Consider the following 18416-nt stretch of genomic DNA (forward strand, 5'->3'; position numbering starts at 1 on the left):
CCACGCGATCACAACAAATCGGTCGTTACATAAAATGAATTTTTTCACCGTTACCTAATGATGGATTTAAATGATACAATAGAATTTAAGTAACAATCAAAACAAACGTTGTATTTAAACTTACAATACAATACAACGGATAACAACCATCCACAAACAAGGTGTAAAGTGGCTTTAGGTTGAGCAATCAACAAACCTTTTTCCTTTTTTTTCAGTTTCTGTGTTGCTGCACAATGCATGCAAGAAGCATCTTCAATTAGTTAGTTCAGAATAAACAAGTAGTAAAATAAAGAATCAGAATCATAGAACAGCTTTGTTGGCTGTTCCAATATTCCATCTTTGCTTCAGCTGATTTTCTTTTGGAACTCTTCTAGCATTACCAAGCATCACTCTTTGAGCCATTCTTCCCCTGCTACCAATGGAGATCCTAACTTTCTCCATTCCCACGTTTATGCCAACTCTTCTGATGTTCTGCTGCATAGGAGACTTGAACTGCATTTTCTTCTGAAGACTTCTTCTCAAGACACTGTTGAGCTTCTTACTGGCTGTCTTAAGCTCTTTAGGACTGTCCTGTGAAGTTGGTTCAGGTAAGCATTTTGAATCAACTCCATCAGCATCTTCCATCTCCTCTGATTGAATTGATCTCAATGGAAAAAGTGGAGGAGGCAACTTAGGTACAGCTGACAGAGTGCGTATAGGAATTAGAGAGTTACGACGTGGAGCAGGTGTAGGAAGAATCCTGTGTGCAATCGGGCACATAGAAGCTCTCCCCAACCTCTTTAGAGCAACTGGTTGTTCATCAATATCTGGATTGTTCTCCTTGTTTGCTTTTTCTGTCAGGTCATTGTGCTTCAAAGGACAATCTACAGTAGCAGAAGGCACCGAGAGTTTGTAGGAATTGTTCTCAGTAAGTGGTCGAGGTATATTAAGTGGAAACTTGTTTTCATCACAAGTCTTTAGAACAGAAATTTTGCTGGCAAGTGGTAGCCTCGTAGGTGCTGCATCTTCCTCCTCATTCTGTTGTCTCATATGCTGTTGCTGAAACTGTTCAGCAATTTTAGAGTCAATGTGCTGTCGAGCAAGCTTTCTCTCAACAAGAAGTTGTGATTCTAGTTCTTTAATCTGCACATCATATTAACAGTCTAATCAGTTAAAATGTGATATGTAATAATTTCAAACTTCACATGTCTGAATAAAGTTTGAATTCAAACCTTGTCCTGAAGGCTTTTGTTTTTCATATCCTTTTCTTTCAACTTAATATCCAAGCCATGAACTGTATCCTCCATCTTTTTCATCTGAAAATCTTTGTTCTTCATATCTTGTTTGCCCTTTTCAACCTGACAAGGTAAATAAATTTTTCGAAAGGCAGGGAGATTAGTTCAGAGGAAACTTTAAAAAAAAGTATGTAAATTTCGGAACAGAAATTTATGCTACCATCTGTTTGTATTTCAGAAGCTCCATACTATCCACTTGCTTCTTTGCTGGACCTAGCTCTATACCTCGAACTCGACTTGCAAAATTTAATGAGCAAAGAGTCTCACTCAAGTCATTCTCATTTGGACTGATCTGTACAAACATCAATGTTTTTGAATCTCCTCCTGTAAAATAAAAAGCCTATCAGGTCCTAGTTGTTTATAGTTTCTTCTGAAGTTCATGAATCAAGCATATCAAAGATAAATACCTAGTGAGTCTTGGAGCAAATGAGTAAGTTTCGAGTTCCTATTAGACGATGAAAAAAACAAACATCAGAAAGGAAGATATTACCAAATATATTGAGAATGTGCGCAAGAATATTGCAAGTACCGGAATGGAATATGTGCGCTTTTTGTTGCAAGTGAAGATATCACATCTCCAAGGGCAGAAAGAGATCTGTTTATATTTTGGGTTTCTTTTAACCTTTCACCCTGTACTTCTGTCTTAGCTATCCTCTCACTTCCTGCTAGATCAATTAGCCACAGTTTGCTTCTTGTGCATTCCCCATTTAGTAAATTCTCCCCCTTTACCATTACACAATGTATGCTACATACAATGCATCGGATTAGTAATAGTGACATAATGTGTACACAAAAGAAAAGCTACCATAAATTATGATGCACAAACCAATGTGATCGGCTGCTGTGCTCATTTGCATTGGTTGATCCAACTGCCCTCGCATTGCTACCAGTTCGTAAGGCTTCCCAAACCTCGTTCATATTATTCACGTGGGCCTCAACTAGCCCCGGAACATGATGCATTCCTTCTCCATCTTGCTTTATTTCAAGCCTAAAATGAAATCATGGAACCAACATGAAATTGTCATATGGTAGTTTACTATTAGACTCAAATTTTCTGTAGTCCACCATAAAGAAATACTTGATCATTCTTAGCCATACAAGTATCGTAAACTGATATACAATCATATTTTACTAGCTACATTGTTCTCTTGTTCTTAACAGCTTGGCAAGTCTCTGAAGTATTATTCCACTAGCTTGTAAACAAAGTGAGCAAATTATTTTGTAATTACCTTTTCACGCCTTGTTGGGATCCTGAAACTAGCAAATCTCGAATCTGCTCATTGTATACTTCCAAGACGCTCACTGATATTTCGTAACGAACTGCGTTCTTTCGCTCCTCAATAATGCGGAATAGCTCCTCAAGTGTCCGGTAATTGACCCCACGAGACTCTTCTGTGCCCTCCATTGTAAATGTCTTGCCAGTTCCTGTCTGGCCATAGGCAAATATGCAGGCATTGTACCCATCTAGAACTGAGGTTGCCAGGGGAGCAGTGTCCTCAAAAACTTCAGCTATTGTAATAACAAGTAAGAGGAAATCGTGTAAATAGGGAGAAAATGACTTTTCATCAAAATATTTTGGTTCCTACAGTATCTTAGATAAGTTGGCGACAACTTGTTTATCTTTGTTTGGTGCTTACACTTATCCAGAGCAAAATAATGAATCCTTTTCTGTAAATGCTATTTAGACGCAATAACTTCAGATATGTTTTAAAAGGACTTCTTTCCTGCTAATGCCTCCAAATTGGATGGTTTTCTAACCCCGTGAACTTTTTTTTCTTGAGAACGGATTACATTCCTTGGATTCAAAATCACTTGTTGACAACAATCATAAATTTAGTTTAAGTGAAAGTCTAGCATTATTCTTAAATTAGTCCCGTAGAGGGTCTTTTAGTACCATTGAAGATGTTCCCTTAGATCATGAAGTACTCTTTCTAGCACTACTCTTTCAGCAGTATTCTTAACTTAGCACTATGCTCCTTAGCTAAAGTGATTGCTTGCACTAGTCTCAACTTACATCAAGACTGACTGTGGTGTATTGTTACCTTGGTTGGCTTGGGGGCTAAAAATAGCATCAAATTTAAAGGTCTTTTTAGATGTGACGTTGGACTTCACAGTGAGTTCCCCATCCTTTGCAGCTTCAAAGTCAATCGTCATTGAGGCTCCTGCAGCTGTCTCTTCGACGTTCAAAGGCCTACACCGGCAAAAGACCCTAATGTTCCCTGAAGCAATCCAATAGAGTTAAACAAGTATATGATAATGAACTAATTGCTCTTATAAGTGTTATAACATACTGATCCCCTACCTTTTAAATCCAAAACCTTGTTATAAAGTTCCTTCTGTTCCTTAGCACCCTTGATGAACTTGATCTTGAGATCTTCATGCAATTCAACTTGTTCCTTTACTGTGATCATAAGAAGAGGAATGGCAAACTCATAAACTTCACTTCCAACGAAGCTATTAACATAAGTGAACTCCAGTGGCTAAAACAAATTTACATTTGGACTGAATGGTAGAGCTCATATCTGCAAAATCTGCTAGGAATTGCTGCTTATATGTTGAAGCTTCCTCAGATACTTTAATCTGATCCATTTTCAAGATCTGCAGAAAAATACGAACAAAATCAATACATTTCCTTATAGGGTACGAGAAACTTATGAAACAAGCATAAAAACTAGTTACCTTCAAATTCCTTGTCAGATCTCTCAAGGATGAAAACCACTTGCTCTTTTCTTTCACTTGGCCCTCAATTGCAAAAGCTAAAGACAAGCAATATTAACATATTAGTTTTAGAAAAGTTTAAGCAGTTCTATTGAAGAGAGATATTTCTGTACCGAGTGATCCAACGTGCATTGACTTGCGCATGAGCTCATTCTGAAGATCCTTTAAAGACTTGCAAGCTTCAGCACATTCTTTGCATTTCAGTTCATTCTCCCTTTTAAGTTCCTCCACCTGCCTCTTTACTTCTTCCAGTTCCTTTTCATGAGATACATTTGCTAATTGAAGCTCTCCATCTGCCTTAATATCACCACTAACCTAGATGATAGCAAAACAAGCATATTAATTCGAGCTTCTAATGATTCTTAATCACACTCCTCTTTTATAATAAAGAGGCCATTAAAGACTCAAACCTCTAGTGAGTTTCTTTGTGGAGAATTTTTTGAAAACTCAAGTACTTCACACTCTCCGGTACCTGATATACAAGCATACAAGTTACTCTAGTTTATCAGTATGTCAAGAAAAAAATGGCATGGAATCAAATCACAAGATGTTAAAAAATAGCTACACATTCTAATAATTTCCCAACTTACATTTTGAAGAATGTTTCCTTATAGAAATGCCACAAACAATTGGCATTCCTATTACCCCTTCAAATCTTATGGAAATCCCTTCTTCACCATCAACATGAGCTTCAAGGTCAGATATCAGCAGGGGTTTATTTGCTCCCACACGAGCAAAGATGTCTAATGACGAAATAGCCTACACAAAATTTCAGCTCAAATCCAACATTAAAACTGCAGCATTTGCATAACATGCAAGGACGATAATTGGACTAAAGGTCACTGATTCTCACCTTGTGCTCTTGAATGTAAACGTCAAAGACTCTATCTCCAGTAGAATCATCAGTCAAGACTACCTCCACAAAATGCAGATCAACTAGATAAAATCCAGCACTTATATTGTTAAAGTGGTACGAAAAATTCCCAACGCGTGCAGTCTGATATACACTAGCACATATACTCTCCTCAATTCTGGTGTCAGTACTCAGAACATTGCCTCCACAGAAATATTTATCCTCCGAAAATTGAATGCCACTCTCAGAACTGATACAATCTGTTGATCCAACATTAATGCTAACTATAGGCACTGAAAGTTCAGATGAATTCTCTTCAACCCCTGGTGGAGAAGGAAGCTCAAAATGAGCTGGTAGACACAAATCTTCATCATTTGATCCCTGCCAATCTGTTAACAACTTTGTAGCAGCTTGAACCTCTTCAGAACCCTTAATTCCATTTTCTAGAGAAATGGAGCAACCCTTCAAAAACTCAGGTGAATCTCCATAGCTTCGAGCAGGAATATCCGGTGATCCAGTACAAATCACCAAATCAGGAGATGTTAATGAAAACCCCAACACATCTCTACCTAGAAAAAATTTCAAGAAACAATCAATAATTCAAAATCTTGAAAAAAAAAACCAAGAAAAAAAATCAAATCTTTTTTAAATATCCCACCATTAATCACACTTTCTGCAACTGGGTCCTTGAAATCTCCAGCATTACACCCTTCTAACAACCAAATCAATACACATAAACCACAATCAATCAACAAAAAAAATTCCCTTTTCAAGAATTAAGTAATACTCCAAAAAGGGGTTGCATAATTACCCTCAATCTTGATTGGGGTACAACAATCAGAATCTTCCATCACTGTATTTCCTAAATCACACGACGTCGAAAAGGGGTCTGCCAAAATACAGAATAACACAATAAGCTACAAAATTAACACCAATTTCTGTGTATACAAATCAAATAGCTTACAGTATTTGTTAAAGCTAAGCGATAGTTGTTGTTGGGAAGAAGCGTCAGTAATAAGAAGTGGATCATGCCAGTCATTAACATCCATTGATAAAAAGGGGGGAAATCTGAGTGTTTTGAAATGAAAAAAAAAAGGGTAATGGGTAATCAAGAAAAAGGGGAAAAAGGGATTTTGATGCTTTTTTCAATCTTCACAGAGAGAGAGAGAGATGAAGAAAAAAAAAAGTTGCCTTTGAAAGACCGGTGATTTCTCCAGTTTCAGTGTTATGATGAAAAACGAACGTTGCTCTGTTTTTTGAAATTTGAAAAATAGTAGACCGGGACAATAATAAAATTCTAAATGGGGTTAGCAACCTAGGATTCTAATTAAACTTCCATCGGGATCTCGGAGATTTGATTTTGTAGTCTTTTATAGATCGATTTTAGTTTTGTATTTCTTTATAATAGATTTTTAGTTTTAGGCGTAACTCGTAAGAAGTTTTTATTTTCTATATAAAATATAAAAGATCTGAAAAGAATACTTACATCGATTTAATTTTAATAAGAAATTATTTCCTTCAAACTATATCATAGGTTAAAAGTTATAAATTAAGGTGAAAATTATTTTTTAGTTAATTATGATTTATAGTCGGTTTGGTCAAGATTTTGAAATGTTAAAGTGTTTTTTTTACATTTAGAATATTAAGGTGTTTGACTACATTTTTAGAAATAAAATAAGTGTTTTTGAATAGTAGGAGAAACTATTATTCATAAGTTTCCATTGAAGCGTTTTTAAAATCTTGGTCAAGCACAGTTGTTTTAATATTGATTAAAGTAATTTTCAAATTGATTAGTTTAATATTGATTGTTTTCTTCAAAAGTTTTTTTTTTCTTCGAATAACCACTAAAAAACACTTTTCAAGATACGTTGATTTTTTTGAAAGTTTTGCAAAATAAACTACATTTGTGATAATCTTTTACCTTGATAAAATTTATATATCCGTGTACTTGTACTATATAAACCAATGAAGATAAACTTAAAGAGTTCAAAATTTTAAAAAAATCATTTTATTTGCTCCATAATACATGCCCATTAAGCACAAAAATGCAATGATAATACAGGTAAATATTTACTCTTTGTTGGTCAATAGAAGTGAGTGTTAATTTTTATATTCTATTTCAACTTTTCATTTACCATATATTAATTTTATTTCAACTTTTCATTTTTATATCCTTTGTTGTTCTTTTTATTTATATATATCTATCCCATTGTTATATATTTTTGAGTCATATTTTCAAATCTGGAGCAAGAGTGTTGCAGCCAACTAGAGTATCTGAAAATTCATTTCTGAGACTAGGAGTGTATAAAATCTTCTATCCAAGTCATAATGCCACATGTGCTCTTTTCATTTGACAATATAATCCTAAACTTTATCTGAGAATTCAAGATTTCTTATGTCCACCACAACTTTTCTGTTTTCCACTAGCCCCACACAACACTTGGTGGCCTATACCTTTGTCCCTTTTATTGCTTGCCACCTTGTGTCTACTACTCTTGGGAAGTTGAGTGCTTATTCTTCTTCAACACAAGTCAATTGTTTTAATCAGAAAACAAAAAATGGCAACACAGGCATTGATATCCTCATCATCTATTGCATCCTCAACAGAGGCTGCCAGACAAATTCTAGGAGGAAGACCTTTCCAATCTCCAATCAAGAAGGCTTCCTTAGTTGTAAGGGCTACTGCCACTCCACCTGTTAAGGTAACACCCCTTTCTTCTTCCTTTCCTATATAAATAACAAGTACATTGACATACATGTATATATATGGTCGTGTTGTTCGAGTCAGCATATAGCATGGTTTGCATCTGTTGAGGTTTTCATCCCACTTCATTTACTACTAGGACACCCATGGGATACATTTGGTTTTTGTGTGTATGGTGTATAACAGTGGAGTTCGAGTGAGCTTTGCCTTTTGACCATTCCATGGCCACTCGCTACCTCTCACCAGCATAAGTACCATGTAACTTAACACACCAAAGCTTAGGTAGATGAGATGAAAGCATATGGCATCGTTCGTCTCATTTGAAGCCTAGAATCTGGGGTTTTCAACTCACTTCATTTACTGTTAAGCTACACCATTGGGTTACATTTGGTTTTATGTATTGATATGCTTTTGTGTTGAACAGCAAGGAGCAAATAGGCCTCTCTGGTTTGCATCCAAGCAGAGCCTTTCATACTTGGATGGCAGGTAAGATTTATGAGACTCTCACTTAACCCTTCTACCTACATTGCCTTGCTAACTTCATTGTATGTAATCCACAGCCTTCCTGGTGACTATGGATTTGATCCCCTGGGACTGTCAGACCCTGAAGGTACTGGAGGTTTCATCGAACCAAAATGGCTAGCATATGGAGAGGTCATCAATGGAAGATTTGCTATGTTGGGGGTAGTAGGAGCCATTGCGCCCGAGATTCTTGGGAAGGCTGGTCTCATCCCAGCAGAGACAGCCCTTCCATGGTTCCAGACAGGAGTGATTCCTCCAGCTGGAACATACAACTATTGGGCGGATGGTTACACGCTATTTGTATTGGAGATGGCACTCATGGGATTTGCTGAACACAGAAGATTCCAGGACTGGGCAAAGCCAGGTTCTATGGGTAAACAATACTTTTTGGGGCTAGAGAAAGGCTTGGGAGGATCTGGAGACCCAGCATACCCTGGTGGACCTTTCTTTAACCCTCTCGGGTTCGGAAAAGATGAGAAGTCTATGAAGGAGTTGAAGCTCAAGGAGATTAAGAATGGAAGACTAGCTATGTTGGGTATCTTGGGTTACTTCATTCAAGGTTTGGTAACTGGTGTTGGACCTTACCAAAACCTCCTTGACCATTTGGCTGACCCTGTAAACAACAATGTCTTGACCAGCCTCAAGTTCCACTAAACAAGGAGCAAATCACCCTGTTTTAGCTACCCTGATCTGATATGTAAACATTATGTGCAGATATTATTTTGCATATCATTGTAATCAGCTAAAAAGGACATGTCAACTCAAAAATCTGTTTTTCCTGAGTTTTAGCTGTTAGCTTCCTGCTGCAGTTTCTGCAGCATTCTTTAGGATCATGTGTAAACTCGAATCTCTAAGACAAAAAAAGAGCAAATACTGGATTAAACGTAGCATTAAAAGACATTAAACTAAAATTTGTAGCAGGGAACCATGGATGAAAGCACGAAGGGATGTAACTTTCATGACGAATAGTCAGACTAGTAATAAGTAAACAGCATACTCGCGCAGGCCTCTTAATTATCAGTCTACTATCCTCAGTTGGGTCCAAATCTGACAGGTATTCCATCAAAGGGGGAAAAAAGCAGTCGCTGAACAAAACAGACAAGACAAGGACATCATTTGACATTATAAATCAACAATCATGGAAGAATAATCTGTCTGACCAACCAAACAAATTAACTCAGTGAAGACCTTATTCTATTTCATTTCTTTTTGATGACCAAGAAATCCAAAATGGCTAGTGACGTGCAGTTCGGAGCTCAGTGGATACTGCCCCTCTCCACTCTTCTCAACTTAATATCATGCTTTGTCGAACCCATGACATGCAACTAATCCACCATCAAGTGTTGTTCTCTTACCACTAGACCAAAACACTAGAGCAATGAAGACCTTATTCTCTTACATTACTGGCTATGAAAATTCAAAATGTAACACAAAACCTCTTCAGGGTTAGCTAGCGTATGGACTCATGTTCAGCAGTGCCACCATGAAGACTATAATCAGAAGACTAGAAAGTAGAGGCCTAAAGTACAGTGTCTTAAGTAGTTCTCTCACGATCGTGACATAAGTTGTTCATGTTAAGCAGCATTAGCCAAAGGTTCACTTTCGTTTGATGTTTCAAGCCTGCAAGGTTATAACCAATAATACAGGAGTCAAACAATGCAAAAATTAATTATAAGACAAGGCAAGTAGTGATGGCCTAATGGCATCCCATTTACAGCCTGAATTACCTACTTTAAAGAGCATAATAAACTCTTCCTTCTATCATCTTTTCCTGACATCTTATGACAGAATGTGTAGTAGTAGTACAATAAAGGTTTTGTTACTTCATTTCGGAGTTATTTTATTCGTATAATGCTTGTGCAACATCTCGCCAAAAATGACAAGCATTCAAGAAAAACAGATAATTGGCTTTTATAGATGCTTAGCTTTTGCTTTTACCATTTTTGCTAGCTTTCTAATGACAAATTAGTGTTTGACATGTGTGCAAACTATTTTAAACCATTAGGCAGATATTATGAAGAAAAAAAAAATCCACAAATTATTGTTAAACCCCCATGGCCATCTGCTAGACAGTGGTAAGCTCATATATTGCTTAGTTTCAAGAAATAAACATTGTTTTGCACCAAGATCTTATTGTCGAGATCTCTTTCAAGGTTGGATCTCCTTCTAGGTGAACTGGTTCAACCCATGGACTGCGTGAATGTGCAATTGGAAACAAAATCATTATTTTACTAGAAAGTAAAAGAAGCATGTATTCTAGCTAAGCAGAAGTGAATTATGCAGTTAGTGGTAGGAAAGGAGGAAAGCACTCATCAACAGAAGAAAGAACCCACAACTTTGTGAAGCTTAAATAATATTCCTGCTTGAACTGGCAGGTTGCACAATCATCACATTAAATTCAAGATGGAAATTCAAGGAAGCATATATAACTTTTTCTGAGATAATTTAACCCGGAAACTACAGAATTACAGGTCATAAATAAGTGTAATTACCCCTGAAGTCCTTCGCCAACTTCCACTCTTAGAAAGCTTCCTATCTTAACTGGCGAACCAACATCCTTGGACAGATTGCTTAACAATGTCTGCAAGTTTCTCATAGATGAGTCAACTAGTTAGTTATCTATGTAAACAACATATGAGAAGGCAATACATGTAAGAAACGATGCAAATTAGAAGCTGCAATGTGGTGGAATCTAAAACATGATTTTAGAACCAACTAAAAAAAATAACATCCTCAGAAATCCACAGCAAAAAAGTAATTTGATGTTTATAACAAGCATTTACTTTCTGTCAGGATGGAATAGTCAGACAATTGGCAGGTGGTACCAAGTTATCTTTCTTCCTTCAAGGTGATACGTTAATTTAGACTTGAGCCTTGCACAAATCTCCAAAACATATGTTGATACAGAAATATATATAGATAGGACCCAACACAACATAAAAGATTCAAATTAAACAAGAGATGAGAATATGGCCAAAAGTATGTTTGTAACTTCCAGCCTAGCCACTAACTCCATATGTGCAACAGTAGTTGAGCCAATAAAAGTGGAAGTGCTTACAACTCCTTAATTTTCAAAAGATGGGCACCCAAACCAAATTACACAAACTGGTTTAAGTTTTTAGTTCCACAGATGTAAGAGCCTTGTTGAAATTGTCGAAGGAGCGCTAATGCCCTAAAACGCGATCAGGTTGAGTGTCTCATGTGCTTAAAAAAACAACCAATCAAATACCTGTTCTTTATATAAAAAAAAAGGGGGGTTCATTTATGAGGTCATTGTGTTCTCTGTATATTCATCAAAACAATGTATTAATAGTCAAGAATAAATTCAACTGATAAAGAATCTGGAATAAAAACAAATATGCAGGGACAAGTCAAAGTGATAAGTAACCAACTAAGCATTGCAAAAGGGTGACAAAGAGGACCAACAAGAGCTATCAAAAACCAAGCTTCAAGATCCCATTCGGGGCATAGTTTAGAAGAAGAGCATGTTGATTTAAGAGTAAGAGAAATAAGGAGTCGGTTGGTAGGGTGTATAAGAATAATGCTAATTAGAGTGTATTAGTAATGCTTGTATTAGTAATGTTTGCATTAATTATACATGGATTATTTCTCATGCATTGTTTGGTTTGATTTATTAAAAATAACATGCATTGCATAAAAATATTTATTTACAAAGATACCCTTCACAATTATGGTGGCAAAGATGTAAAAAAAAAATTGAGGGGTAATGGGGTCTTAACCATACTAATGCATGCATTTAAATCCCTTGCATTACTAATACTTAGAAACTCATGGTATTAGTAATAAACACCTTAATACACAATAGAGTGTATAACAAATACTTGCATTAGTTATACGTAGCATGAAAAAGTGTACCAAACAAGGTATTACTCATACACAATTAATACATGCATTATTTTTGCTAATACACGCTACCAAACGACCCCTAAGAGATTGAGGCCTATAACTCTACTGATACCTATTAAAGCTGTGGAGCAGTAGGAGAAAATTATGGATGAACATCCTAGTAAATAAACAGGCAATTTCTGAACTTTAGTATAAGAAAACCAGATATATCTGAGTTCGAAATTAAAACTGTATATTTGCATCTGAATCAAAATTATAAGATGGTTCCTCGACATAACTGACATGCTATTGTATTTTAATTGACTGAAACACAAGTAACAAGTTCGTCAGTGCTTCCTCTGATGCCTTCAATTCATTCTTCTTCAATTTTGTTGTGGTGTTCTTTTTCTGTAGTTGCTCATGCAGTGTTGGTACCAGAAAGATCACCTAAACTTGGATAAACTCCATAAAAAGATGTAACACCCAAAAAATGGACGAGCTCAAAGACGGGAGGAAGACAGGAACTATGCTTTCAGAGGTGTCGGCCAAAAATTATGACATCAGGGATATTTTTAATTCCTCTGCCCAGCTATTATTCAATATAGTAATTTTTATTCTCCTATTTTGTATACATACATAGAGAAACATGCTATTATCTGTCTTCATTCTGCAGTTTTAGTCACTAACGCGTGTATTTAGTTGCATTTTGCACTTGCAGCATCAGCAGACCTTGGCCTTTTTCAATGGCTTTCGCTCATCGCCATAAGATCATGGAGCTGTTTGAGTAAAAAGCTGGTTGTAAAAGGTCAAATCTGATCTTATGTACCCACACTTTCAGTTTGTGGCTATTTTGATTTAGGGACTGCCACCCAACCCCACACGACCAAGATTAATGGTGCATATTTTGTGAAGAGTTATGACAGTCCAACCCATAACTCTAAGGAAGGATATATCTGATCCATTTTCATACCAATCCTAACACCCAAGCCATATCAAAAGCAATTAAAGTAATAGAGCCCCTAAATACAGAGGTGTCACAACTACCTCTAGTCTGGACTTTCACCTTGGTCCTGAATGCACACTAACAAGCATCAATTTATTCCAATATCCGGTATTCAAAAGAGAAGTTTGGACTATGGCGAGAGCGTGACCTTGTGAAAGGAAGTAGAAACAGAAATCTAACAAAATGGCATCCCAACTAAAAGATTACTTTCTTACCTTCACATTCATTGTGTCGTTCACAATAAATTTCTGCTCCATCAAAACTACTTCCTCAAAATACTTGCGCAAACGACCTTCAACCATTTTTTCTATGGCAATCTGAGGCTTCCCAGAACTCTCTGCCTGTAAAGGAAAACATAATAAGTACTTAGAATTTGAATTTAGTCAATTTACAAAACCTTACAAGATGATGAAACATGATGAATGCACGCTTCATAATTGATCAAAAGATAGGGGTTGCTGCTGACGCTGATGAAACATATTGAAGCGGTGGAATAATCTTCTGGGCCCAACAGTTGATTTAGTGCTACTTCTAGTTACCAAACTTCTCGATACATTACATAGCATAGTCTTTGTTTTAAAAATAACAGAAAAAACCTATCTGAGCATTACTAAAGTAAAACAAAAATGACGAATAGCACATATCATATCATTGATTAAATAGAAAGAAACATAACTATTAGATTACAAGATAATAATGCTCCAACCACATTCCACCCCAACCCTCAACCCAAAAAAGGAAAAATAAAAAGAAAAGAAAGAAAGGAACAATGATGTATAACAAACAGTTTTTTTCTGAGCACAAGCATCATAGATCAGATTTTACTGGTCTGTTAATCTTTAATTTCATAAATCCTATATCTTCACATGAACCCATCAGAAACAAGTCATAACTTTGCATTGACAAGTACCTGAGATTTGAGAATCTCGCGTTCATTGCTTAGTGCATCAGAGGAAACATCTTCTTTTGTTAAGAACAATGGCTTTGCAGCAACTACATGCATAGCTAATTCTGATCCAACACGCTGAAGTGCATCTTGTGAGACATTCTTATCTTCTACTTCAAGTGATAAAATTCCGGCAATACGTCCAACACCTGCATATTTTCACAAGCATTAAATCTACTATTACTGCAAATATCCAAAATTCCAGTTCTTTTATGAAGTGATATATTAATAGCAAAAGCATCCAGAAGATGCATAGAGTACAAAATAAAAGAAAATATCAGCTCCTAAGAAGAACGCAAAAAGCCTATCATAATACTAGGGAGTTGATAAGATCCAAAAAATGATCAGGGTTATATGCACATTACCCAAGTCAGAGAGAAAAGGGGTCATTTTTTATCAGGGATGAGGAAGTTTTTCTACTCAAAAGCACTGGTATGCTTCATATCTAATTATTTTTTATAATATTATTTACAAATCTGAATATACAAAAAAAGTAGGTGCAAATTATGCCTTGGATACATCAAGGCATCTCATACGAATTCTACCTGGTTGAGGGCTTGTATGTAGATACGTTGATATCACACCAAGAGATGGAGCAGACATTGCAAATCCCCTTCTTAGTTTGACATTCTCCCCCATCATTGCAGCTACTTCAGTTATTGCATTTTGAACACTTTTTTCTCCACTCAATTTAGGGTGATCAAGGTTCAGCTTCAACTCCTGTAGAAAACAAAGAATTTGAAGGATTCTGATCTTTGATACAGAGGCAGAGCTGCACAAACACAAGAGAATTTGAATTGCAATACGAAAACTAGACAGCTGTAGTTGATCAGGATGCTTCTACATGAAAGCATAAATCAACAGAAAGCAAAACTCCTAACAATGGATATTAAAAGTACTAGCATACTTGTACAAATATCCATCAAAATGTTAAAGTGGATACTCTGAGGTCCTAAAACTAGTGTAAATATATACCATATACGAGAATAGAAAAAGACATGGATTAGCCTCAAGTGGAGAAAAATTATGAAGACCACTTACCTCCAGATGTCCAATAGGAAAAGCAGCAAAAGACTGTTGTGAGCCCTCAAGCAGCAATGCCAATTTTGCCAATGATAAGGCCTATTCATGATGCATATACAAAATAACAACTCCATGAGACAGTATCACATGGGAGGGTAGAGGAATGTCACTACTAAATTTTGCCAAGAGAAACTTATGCAGAGGACAACAACAACTACAATATATCCACCGTGATCCAATAAACGGGGTTCGGAGAGGGTGGGGTGTACGCAGACCTTATCCCTACATTGGGTTGGGTAGAGAGATTGTTTCAGAGAAGACCCTCGGCCCAAATAAAGCGATTTTACAAGTTTGAAAAATACAAGAGTAAAAAGCTATGAAAACTTATTTAGAGGACCATTAATGTAAATACAATCTCCAAAAGCATAAATATGAGGATTGTCTTGCAAAACCCAAGCTTATTGCCTAGCAAAATATGTACTCTCTTTTTGTTTAAATTACATATTATGCGTTTCATCCAAGTTGTGCCACAACTAAAATCCACTTCCCTAAAATGGAGTATCCTTACTACGTATCACAAGTTTAAAACAGTCCCACTTTCATACTTCCCTACATCTAAATAAGGATGACAGCAATCTAGTACTGCACTCGTGGACCCACTTATCATAATAATCCATATTCCAAAATCCAACTTAATAAACTATTCCAAGTTAAAGTTTCCTATAAAAACTGGGTATATTCAAACTTAACATTCAATTTGAATCTGGAAAGTATTTATTATACAATAAGTATCTAGTGCAGCTTTGGTATTTCATGTTCATCCAGATGCAGTAACACCGTTCCATAGAACTCTCTCAAAATTTACGCTTAACCAGAAAAAAAGTACACTAACCAAGTATTGAAAAATTTCATTCCTTGCAACAAAGTCTGTTTCACAGTTTAGTTCAATCACAGCTGCCTTCCTTTCATTCTGTGCCAAGGCAAGCAACCCTTCAGCAGCAGTTCGAGAAGACTTCTTTGATGCAAGAACTATCCCTCTTTTTCTTAGGTCTTTCTGAGCAGCCTCTGCATTGAAGAGATATTATCACTTCATTCTATGCCAAGAATGGCAATGAATAATAGGAAGTTGAGTAAGGAAAAAGTAAATGAGTTGCACACTTGCCGATATCCCAATTGCTAGTGACAAGAGCAGCTTTAACTTCTTTTATGGGAGCACTTGTTCTTTCTCTCAGCAGTTTTATTAAGTTCATCTGCTCAGAAGAGGAAATCTCGGCTGAATATCTCCTAATAGAGACTGCAAATGTTCTAGGCCCATTCCCATGTTTGTGAAAATATCCTCCAGACTCAGCAATGGAATTTCCGTAACGTGTCAAAGTAGAGTAGCCATGTCCACAACATATAGAACTATTTAAACTCTTGTATATGATCGCAATAGGGAGTTTTACACCACGATAAAACACCATCTTCCAGTTAGTGGAATGTGATCTGAAAATTAAGGAACATGGATATCCTCAGGTATGCATGACGATCTTAAAGTGTCTGAAGAACAATTTATTTGTATCCAATAACATAAATACGCACAACAAAGAACACTGAAGTTCAGTTGTTAGAAGATTTACAACTGAGGATTCAGAACTCCATCGAAAAGGCAAATTATATGCAGAAACAGCGGAGAAAGAGGGGAAGAGACCTAAAAGCAAACACAGGTGGGAAGAGAGAAGACTAAGATCCATGGTAAAGTTTGAAGCATAATGTGAATAACTGCAACAATAAGGTAGATCTTTATTGCTGCAGCAGAAGTACATTCTACTTGCATAACCTGAAAATTAGGTTAATTCTGTTTCCTGTACATAGTTATTTAATACAGGATATCCTTCCAATAAGATGAAACAGTTAATTAATCTATGATATTTATTTCATAAAAACTGAAGCACATTTAATAAATTCTGATATTTCCAGCCAAAGTGCTAGGGCACTTTAGTCCATCTTATAGTCACTGAAAAGTGCATTCTCCCTTTGTACTTCTACTTCCAGACCGTGTTATTAAATTGCAATGAATATCTACAGTGAGATCAACATTCCTTGAGCATGAGTAACAACAATGTTTGTTGACCAGGAGGGAATTAAACATACAACTTTTTGATGAGTTAAGAATCTGACATAATTAACAAGATGACGCATGACCTTGCAGGAAAAGATAATTATAACGACATTCGTGACAGTTTAGAGGCCATTAGATAGAAGTGTTTCCTTTGTGATCCAATCATTCTACATCACATAATTACAAGACATGGCAGTGAATTGGAATGTTTCCATTGACCTCATAACACCAAGTGGGAGAGTGCTAGCAATTGGAAATGCTCAAAATTTCAGGAAACCATCCAAGGCAAAAAAAAGAAACTAGGATATCTTTAAGAGGGCAGATCACCTCTGTCAAACTGAACCTAATTTAACTAAATTCTATCTAGAAAAAACATAGCTTTTTTTATGACCGTAGTGTCCAAGCCAGCTTTTTGCCACCTCCCACCAGCAACAAGTAACTCTGTCCATCAAAGCTAAGGCAGATGAGAAGTAATCACCTAGTGTTTTTTGTCTCTGCTAGGATTTAAACGAGAGCTCACACCATTCTCAGCCCAATTCATTGACCACTATGCCACACCTCGGTGTAGAAAAAACATTGTTTAAAAGAGGTAAAAACAAATGCAGGAAAACTGAAAGGCACATAGGACTTAGGAGCACCCCGGGCGTGGAAGTTCCTCAAACACTTAATGTGCTAAAGTTATCTATTCATACACTTGATCAAGTTCATATTATAGCTTATTAACTCCATAAATTCAAAAATAAAAAGAAATGGGTATACACAGACATGTTTAAACAAGTGGAGTAAACTAATTTTGGCTAAAGCACACTTTTTTACTTGCATTTTGGAAAAAATTCTAAACAAATTAAATCCACCAATTCTTTCAACTCATTTTCTAGTTAACAAATATGAATCCAAACCACTACAACGTAATTTAATGAACTAAACGAACGAATTCTCATTGCTTGCGGAAGATTCGGTATTTGCAGCGAACAGTGAATTGAAGGCTGTTTGTGTGAATTGGTAAAAGTTTGGTTCTAAGAAGGTTACCTGTTATGCTAATCAGGAGGAAATTCGGCCGGAGATCAGTCGCCGCCGGTAACTGAGTTCGTCCTGGTGGCTAGCTGGCTGCTACTAGTGCTCTTCTGTGGGTTTTAAGGGTTTACCTTCTTTTTTTCTTTAGACTGATGACTAAAAGGGGTAAATATGTCTCCGTAAATTTTGCGATTTAGAATTAATATATCATTTGTTAAGAAAAAAATGTTATAGGTATATATTTATCGTCTAACAAATGGAGCATAGTTATCTTTTCGTTAATTGAACTTTTTTAAAATTAATTTTTTTCAAAGGTATTAGTAACTTTAAAATGTTACTTTATTTATATATTTAACTTTTTCATATTCATTCCAACTAAAAAAGAAAAGAAAAGTAAGTGAGGTGATTTGTA

The 18416-nt window shown here is 36.1% G+C and overlaps 3 protein-coding genes across 4 annotated transcripts; 1 reads left to right on the plus strand and 2 right to left on the minus strand.

Moving 5' to 3' along the window:
* Positions 1-17: 17 nt before the first annotated feature.
* Positions 18-6131, minus strand: LOC102604301 (kinesin-related protein 6). Of its 2 annotated transcripts, none has more exons than XM_015309849.1 (18): positions 5810-6131; positions 5657-5734; positions 5504-5554; positions 4846-5414; positions 4583-4751; positions 4403-4464; positions 4106-4307; positions 3954-4030; positions 3770-3872; positions 3577-3675; positions 3317-3493; positions 2504-2783; positions 2101-2262; positions 1804-2019; positions 1682-1719; positions 1435-1598; positions 1212-1337; positions 18-1122 (listed from the first exon to the last, which is right to left on the minus strand). In XM_015309849.1, exons 1-18 carry the CDS (start codon positions 5892-5894, stop codon positions 301-303), a joined length of 3480 nt encoding a protein of 1159 aa, XP_015165335.1. In that variant the 5' UTR covers positions 5895-6131; the 3' UTR covers positions 18-300. The 2 variants fall into 2 exon arrangements, with proteins under 2 accessions (XP_015165335.1, XP_006350126.2); XM_006350064.2 differs by having other exon boundaries at positions 5504-5557.
* A 1144-nt stretch (positions 6132-7275) lies between these two features.
* Positions 7276-8898, plus strand: LOC102589781 (chlorophyll a-b binding protein 8, chloroplastic-like). Its single transcript, XM_006349938.2, has 3 exons — positions 7276-7547; positions 7974-8035; positions 8110-8898. The coding sequence occupies exons 1-3, from the start codon at positions 7404-7406 to the stop codon at positions 8723-8725; spliced, it is 822 nt and encodes a 273-aa protein (XP_006350000.1). The 5' UTR covers positions 7276-7403; the 3' UTR covers positions 8726-8898.
* A 151-nt stretch (positions 8899-9049) lies between these two features.
* LOC102590110 (elongation factor Ts, mitochondrial) lies at positions 9050-18158 on the minus strand. Its single transcript, XM_006349939.2, has 9 exons — positions 18020-18158; positions 16052-16374; positions 15782-15954; positions 14908-14988; positions 14412-14586; positions 13831-14015; positions 13136-13261; positions 10564-10652; positions 9050-9691 (listed from the first exon to the last, which is right to left on the minus strand). The coding sequence occupies exons 2-9, from the start codon at positions 16350-16352 to the stop codon at positions 9646-9648; spliced, it is 1176 nt and encodes a 391-aa protein (XP_006350001.1). The 5' UTR covers positions 16353-16374; positions 18020-18158; the 3' UTR covers positions 9050-9645.
* Positions 18159-18416: the final 258 nt, after the last annotated feature.

This window comes from Solanum tuberosum, unplaced genomic scaffold (assembly GCF_000226075.1).
Source record: "Solanum tuberosum cultivar DM 1-3 516 R44 unplaced genomic scaffold, SolTub_3.0 scf00116, whole genome shotgun sequence".
Taxonomy (NCBI): domain Eukaryota; kingdom Viridiplantae; phylum Streptophyta; class Magnoliopsida; order Solanales; family Solanaceae; genus Solanum; species Solanum tuberosum.

Bases quoted from the DNA above. Each gene is read 5' to 3' on its own strand.
- LOC102590110 (XM_006349939.2), bottom strand. From the start codon at position 16,352: ATGGTGTTTTATCGTGGTGTAAAACTCCCTATTGCGATCATATACAAG. The intron at 14,016-14,411 runs GTAGAATTCGTA...GAAAATATGCAG, and splicing joins ACATACAAGCCCTCAACCAG to GTGTTGGACGTATTGCCGGA. The intron at 9,692-10,563 runs GTAATTACACTT...ATAACCTTGCAG, and splicing joins GTTGGCGAAGGACTTCAGGG to GCTTGAAACATCAAACGAAA.
- LOC102604301 (XM_006350064.2), bottom strand. From the start codon at position 5,894: ATGGATGTTAATGACTGGCATGATCCACTTCTTATTACTGACGCTTCT. The intron at 2,784-3,316 runs GTAACAATACAC...TTATTACAATAG, and splicing joins TAGCCCCCAAGCCAACCAAG to CTGAAGTTTTTGAGGACACT. The intron at 2,263-2,503 runs GTAATTACAAAA...ATTTCATTTTAG, and splicing joins TCCCAACAAGGCGTGAAAAG to GCTTGAAATAAAGCAAGATG.
- LOC102589781 (XM_006349938.2), top strand. From the start codon at position 7,404: ATGGCAACACAGGCATTGATATCCTCATCATCTATTGCATCCTCAACA. The intron at 7,548-7,973 runs GTAACACCCCTT...TGTGTTGAACAG, and splicing joins CTGCCACTCCACCTGTTAAG to CAAGGAGCAAATAGGCCTCT. The intron at 8,036-8,109 runs GTAAGATTTATG...TGTAATCCACAG, and splicing joins CTTTCATACTTGGATGGCAG to CCTTCCTGGTGACTATGGAT.